Consider the following 6846-nt stretch of genomic DNA (forward strand, 5'->3'; position numbering starts at 1 on the left):
TACTCTTTCTTAGCATTAATTCATACTCTTCTTCATATCATTATGTATGATATGAAGATGCAAAGTACCTTAATATCATGCTAACATGCGCCCTACAACGGCAACAATTACATTCTATATTTGCTAAATGTGCTAAGCGCGAGTTTTAGAAGACCCCGCAAACACCATCAACATTGTAAAAAATACAATAAATCTCTTTAAATGCTTGACCTATTTTTTATTTATGATTTTTGATTCTCAAAATCGGGCCTACTTAAAATCCTTATATGTAGAAATAATATATACATACATATCTGCTTTATATATATACTGGAATCTGACGATCTTTAAGTTTGCTTCTTTAACGTCATTGAATTTAAGAGTAAACTATATTATACACATCTATGATCTTCACTGAATCCACAAAAGATCCAAGCGATCTTTGAGTTTACTTCTTTGACATCATTGAATTTAAGGCCAAATAAAATAGCAGATCTCGAATAACGAATCTAACAAACACTACTAAGAGAGTCGCTGGTCAAAGTTTGGCGACAAGAAATTTGGTGCCCGGTTGGTTCTAGGCCCGACAGTGGTGAGCTCGGTCCACAAAGGGTCTCAGTCGGGGGCCCGGCCCAGGCCGGAGACCGGCGGGGGTCCCCCGGTCCGGTCCTTTTCAGACACGGATCCGGTAGAGAGACCCCTACGGAGGGACACCCACTCCAGATCTCAACCGACACACCCGCTCTCTCCTGGCCCGCGAAATTCTTCCGGGCCAAACGGGACCGGGATCTTCCGACGCCCTTCTCCACAGTGTGTGTCGGTGCTGTCACGCCCGCCGATGCGGAGACAGATCGCTAGCTACAGTAACAAACAGTTGGTGATCATGGCGGCCCGCCTCTCCCTACACCACCTTCTTCCCCATAAACGTAGAGCTCAAAGTCGCAGAGATTCATATTCTTTTGCATATCACTCATGGAAGATAGTTACATGATGATGACTGGCAACAAAAAGAGTAGATAGATAAGAGGGAGAGAGTTTCAAGCATAGACACAGCCACAGGAGAGGGCCATCAACAAGACGGCGGCCTCTTCTTCCTCCTTCCCTAGCAGCCTGAGCTTCAGCGAGAGTCCGAGCTTCTTTCTTCTCCCCTGCTTCTCCTTGTCTCCCCTCTCCAACCCAAGGGCAGCCGCTCTTCTCCTCTTCCGGTACCTGATCCCGCAGGCGTTACACAGAGACTGCAACGACCAAGAAAGAACAGCACGAAGATGAATCAAAGGGAAGGAATTCAGAAACCAGAGACCGAGAAAACGATCGAATGGAGGAAAGTATGAAACCTTAGGCCCTTGAGGTCCGCTCCTCCACAGCGGAGTTTTAGTAGTTTGGCAGTCCACACAGGCCCTGGAAACTCCACTCATCCTGCCGTCTTCTCCCCAACACTCCTCCCTGACGACGATCTTCTCCTTGAAATCGGCAGTATCGGAGGCCTGATTAATAAACACGAGTAAGTAAGATGACTAAAAAAGGAAAAGGAGAAGAACAGGGAAAGAAAGAAAAAAAAAAATCACTACCCAGAAAAATATTAGAAAGAATCGACGAGACCAACCTCACAAGGATCAAGATTGAGATCTATTGCGCCGTGTTCATCGAACGGATGGTACATCTCTGATGAGACAAACTCAGAGATAGATGGGAAGTGAATGTGAGGGGATCGAGTGAGGAAGATCAACCTGTAGGGGACACCAACAAGGGAGATCTCAACAGAGGTGGAGATCTAAGTAGGGCTCCCGTAAGAGAAGGACACTGTGCATCGGCAGAGGGAGATCTTACGCAGAAGCAGAAACATCACATCGCCACCAGCGAGGAAAGGGAACTGGCGAGGCGTACTCTTTTATAGGCAGGCTAACTGGCCGAGAGCAAGCAAGGATTCTTTCTTTTCTTCAAGGGAGAGAGAAAGCGAGGAAGATAATTTCTTATAAAGAAATGCCCTGCTCTACGAGTCTGCACCCTTTTATGGAAAGTTTTCCTGTCCTCCCCGCCTGGTTTGTTTATTTACACGACGTTTCCATTCCCACAGACGCACCGATCGAGAGAAGTTACCGGCGGCGCTAGCCGAGTCTCGGCCGCCGAGACGCGCGTTGAGTCGTCGGTACCCCTCGAAATGAATCGGACTTGTCTATTTCAATGATAAATCTTCAATCGAACTAAAAAGCCACTTTAGTGAATACATATAAATGTTCATGGAGCCAAACCTCTCGCAATCAGTCCTAAGGGCAACGAAAGAAGAAGCTTTTTCATTACTAAAACTGTGTTTCTCTCGTTTGAAAACTTGAAAATTTTGTTGATCTTTTTTTTCATTTAATTCATGAAGTTCTAAGTTTGTACTTACATGTTTATTATAGTTAACGAATAAATGTCTATAGCATAGTTGATCGAGTTGAAGAGTAAAAAAAGCGATATAGATATAGAGTGCGTCATTGATTCACTTTATTTGGAAATAAAGAGCTGCCGCGCAATAATGATGTGGGTGAGCTATGCTACTGGTGGACATGCATTAATCATATATTAAGCACCAAAGCAAGCTAAAAACAATGTTAAGCACCGAGTCGGTTTCCGTTTAATCCTATATCAGCACCGACTCGGTTTCCGGTACAAGACCTGCGGAACCGAGAGGAAGGCGTTAATGTTCCCAAGGGGGGCATCAGTAATTCCCCTAAAATGTACGCACATGAGAGAAAAAGGAACAAAATGAGGACGCGATCTGGTAAAATAGAGACTGGCCAACATGAGGCCAAGCAATGAGGGGCCACGTCAGATGGACACGTGGCAAACGAAGAAAATGAGACAAAATCGGACCTTATTCGTCCTGATAACGAAAGGTCAGTTGGGAGAAGTTAACAGAAGAATCGCACCCGTTCCTTCTAAGAACGGTTCCCCGTTTTACCCTCGCAAGCGGTGGAGTTCGACGCAGGTGCTGGTGTAAATAACGAGAAAACGGAGGCTGTAAAGTTTGTCATGAGGGGGGGGATGGAGCTCTCTGGACGTCGGCTCTGCAGGCTTTTGGAGTCTTCACAAAAAAAAAAAAGGTTTTTATATTTAAATAATGATTTATAAATAATATTTTACGTTCTACGAAAACGGGAATTAGTGAGAAGGCGCGAATTTCGTAGTGCTGGGAAGTCGTGGCCTCCGCAGAAGCTACAAGTTCGGGGTAGGAGTGTCAGAGAGGGAGGCTCAGGGTATTTTGGTCACATAGGTTTATGAAATGCGTATCGGGATACTAAACGAATCGTCTCAGGCTAAGGAGAAGTCTGAGACGGAGGAGAACACGGGTTCCAGACTTGAAACTCTCCAAAGGAGTCAAAATACAACTTTATTTTGAAACCTTATATTTTTTACAATTAAATATTTTAAAAGTTTTAGTTTGGCTTTTACTTTTGAAAACCTTTGCTAAAAAAAAATTGATTTAATGGTTACAAGAATGTTTGAATGTTTGATGTCAATGGATCAGATTCAATTTTGACATACTATCTGTGTTTTTTTTTTTATTCACATACTCAGTTTCAAATACAAAGAAAGAAAAATCATATCCCATTTAAATTTGAAAAACGATTGTATAATTTGAATTAGATCTGAATCTGATTAAACATATGATATTTGTTTAAAATAAATTCGATCCAAATATATATCCGAATTCGACCAAACATTCATGTATATTTGGATCCAAATTCAATCGAATGTCATTTCTTAAATTTATTTAATAATTGTATTAGAAGGATTTTTCTTTTCATAGTCCCAAATTAATTGTTGGTGTTATGTAATAAACTATGGCAGAGTTGAAATTGTGCATGATGTACTGGTCGGGCAGCCCTGAGTAGGTTTGGATGAACCGTCCCATTTATTTTTTTGGTAAAAGATAGGACAAGGTTTAAAATGGTTGTAGATAAAAACTTGTGGCTGCCAATTAGGGGCGGGGCCTTTTGTCTTGTTTCCGAAATTATCAATCAAATATTTAAATAAAAACACCTTGAGTTTGTCATAATAACATCCGAATCAAGTATTTAAATACGAAATGTCATGTATATATACAACTTATCCAATCAGCCTTCGTCGGACCAATCTTTCTGTTTTCAATCTTTCACAACTTAAATCTTATCGAACCGAACCAAACTTAGTAGGCCCACTGATTGTTCTGGATGATGTCCATTAGGGGCGGCCCTGGTGCCTGTCGATTAATTGCAACCTTAATTGTGGGTCCGAAAGAAAGGCGGATCGTTAATTCGATTATTGTATATGCTATTTCCTTAATTGATTGGTGTCTCGCTCCCTACCTAAATCTCCAAGCACCATAATCAGCAAAGCAGCTTTCCCCTGTTCCTAACGCACAGTTTCCTGCATCACGTGTAATTCGTTTTCCCGATAAAAACCGAATCCACTGACGGGGCCAAGCGTCTCGCCCGGCCAACTCGCTGCCGAAGGGTATCGGTCGACGGAGATTTCGAGAAACCCTCTTGGGGAATTTCTCCTAATTTGCTGGGGCAAGGGAGAAACAACAGAAAGACAGCTGCCGCCTCATAGGGAAAGGAGCACACGTCACTCGTCGCCGTCCCACCGGAAAAGATGGCAAACGGGCGGCGGCGCCGTGAGGTGCTCTCCTTCCTGACGTTGTGGCGGTCGTAGAGTAGATCCCTAGAGATAGAGAGAGAATGCTAAAGATCTCCTTCTTATGTTATTTTAAAGTTGTTTTAAAACGTGAAAACGCCAGTTTTTTTATTGCGATGCACTACCCCGACATCTCTGAGCTAAGATATCTGAAAATAACGGATAAAAACCGATGACATGCTTTATTTTACTAATTCTTGGAGTTGAAGCAGGAAGAGTGGACTGGGATAGTAGCCGAGAGCGGGAAAATATATTCTCTTAAACCTCACGTTTACTTAAAATTTTCAAATTTTCAAAAAGAGACTGGTTCATATGATAAAAATAATATTTTTATATTAGTATTGAAATTAATGCAGGGAGAGCACATTCGTGCAATTAGCAGCTAACGTGCGCCATAGTAGGGAGAAAACTACGCGCATAAATATGTTTTTGTTTTTATAAGAGCGACCTTTTCACCCGACTTTCAGGGAAAAAAGGGCAGAGGTAGAAAAGTATTTACCTTGTTCTTAGAAAAACTTTTCACTCACCATCTTTAATCTATTCTCTTTTTAACCCCTTGTGTTCTTGGAAAAGATATTCTGTACCAGTTTTTACGGTATTATTGATGGAGAAGGTTTTTTTTTTTTTTTTTTTTTTAATAAAATGAACAAAGTTTACTAGTTTTGATGTGTTATAAGTGTATAAGCAGAAGATGCAGAGCTAAAAATTTTTCAGAATTGAAATTTCTAAATTTTGACACTAATAGAAATATTATTTTTTAATAAAAAAATATATTTTTGTAAAATTTACATGTAAATTTAAAAAAAAATTGAGGTAGAATCAGAACCAATACGGACCCTCCCTTGGATCGGTCCCTGCTAAGAAGAGTATTGTACAAAGGACGTTCATGAATTTTTGAACTCTTAAAGATCTTACAAAAATTCAGCTAAACACTTTCATACGTTTTTTAGATTATAATTGCACCCCAAATCAACTTCTCTCAATGCCAAAAATCAAGATGGCAACAACTCTATAAATTTAAATTTCGGCAAGAACTGAAGTATCATTTTTTAAAATTTTTACAGTAAAGTTTTCTAAAATTTACACGTAATTTTTTATTTTATTTTTTAGATGTGAACCGGACCAATGCGAGCCCTCCTTAGCTCCGCCCTTGTGTCCATGAATTCTTAAAGATCTTACAAAAAAAAAAAAATCAGCTAAATACTTTCATAATTTTTGTAGACTATAGTGCTGTTTGTTTCACGTTCTTTCCTATGAAAACAAGCCATTTTAGGAGAAAATAGCAGAACTTCTTGGTAAAAGCAAGAGAACAAATTTTTTTTTTACCAAAGATCCAAGAAGGAAGGATCCTCCCCTACTCCACTTGAAGAGCAGAGACTAGCCTGTCGGATATGAGTTCCGTTTCAAATCTGTAAGTCTAGATTCGAATTTGAGAAGACTTCATTAAATTGGATATGATAAACTGCAGGCTGACCCGAGATCGAAACATTTATGTCGCCGAAATAAATTTAATCTCAAATTTCAGGGACAAGAACAGGGACATTGCTTGATGTTCCCTTCTGTAAATCGAAAGTTCAGATGCATGGAGGCGGGCGAGGTCCAGATGGGTCCAGTTTTGGACTGATCCGACCTCACTTTTCCGATTTAGTAACTTAAATAAAACATATATATTAAATACGCTCTTTTTTTTTTAATACAATTTTATCACTTTTTTGAAATGTCGATCATTAATAGGTTTGGTTGCCTTCATCCAAGCCACGGTATCGAGTCGTACTCAGTACTCGACTTTACTTGGGCCTCAGCGCGGGCCAACCCAATAATTTATCAAGTAAGCCCGTTTTGACTCGATAAGATTTTTTTTAATATTATTTTTATTATTTTATATATATAATTATAATATTTATTAAGATATAAACATATTTCTATATTATTTTATATTACAAATATATATTTTTATAGGGTCGATATGCCCAGGCCTACTTTCATTAGTCAAAACTCTTGAGTCCACGACAAATTCGAAAATTTGGGTAGAGAGTGGTACATTCAACAATTAAAATGTCTATATAAAAAACTAGGTTGGATCTAGGCTTAGCCAATATGAGGTAGCCCCACTGGAGCCAAGCCATACCCCGGATTTTGGCTTTGTTCAATTACATGCAAGTCTTGAGACTCCTCGTTTTTTTTCAGGGTGAGCTGTTTCACTCCACC

At 40.0% G+C, this 6846-nt stretch overlaps 1 protein-coding gene across 1 annotated transcript; it reads right to left on the bottom strand.

Annotated features, from left to right (window-relative positions):
• Nucleotides 1–918: 918 nt before the first annotated feature.
• On the bottom strand, nucleotides 919–1957 carry LOC116254788 (GATA transcription factor 23-like). The gene is made up of 3 exons (XM_031630362.2): nucleotides 1583–1957; nucleotides 1314–1463; nucleotides 919–1214 (listed from the first exon to the last, which is right to left on the bottom strand). The coding sequence occupies exons 1-3, from the start codon at nucleotides 1637–1639 to the stop codon at nucleotides 1017–1019; spliced, it is 405 nt and encodes a 134-aa protein (XP_031486222.1). The 5' UTR covers nucleotides 1640–1957; the 3' UTR covers nucleotides 919–1016.
• Nucleotides 1958–6846: the final 4889 nt, after the last annotated feature.

The sequence above is a fragment of the Nymphaea colorata genome, chromosome 5 (genome assembly GCF_008831285.2).
Source record: "Nymphaea colorata isolate Beijing-Zhang1983 chromosome 5, ASM883128v2, whole genome shotgun sequence".
Taxonomy (NCBI): Eukaryota; Viridiplantae; Streptophyta; class Magnoliopsida; order Nymphaeales; family Nymphaeaceae; genus Nymphaea; species Nymphaea colorata.

What these genes read in the sequence shown, in the direction of transcription:
- LOC116254788 (XM_031630362.2), bottom strand. Translation starts at nt 1,639, where the DNA reads ATGTACCATCCGTTCGATGAACACGGCGCAATAGATCTCAATCTTGAT. An exon ending in TCAATCTTGATCCTTGTGAG is followed by an intron (nt 1,464 to 1,582) that starts GTTGGTCTCGTC and finishes TTTATTAATCAG; the next exon opens with GCCTCCGATACTGCCGATTT. An exon ending in GCGGACCTCAAGGGCCTAAG is followed by an intron (nt 1,215 to 1,313) that starts GTTTCATACTTT and finishes TGGTCGTTGCAG; the next exon opens with TCTCTGTGTAACGCCTGCGG.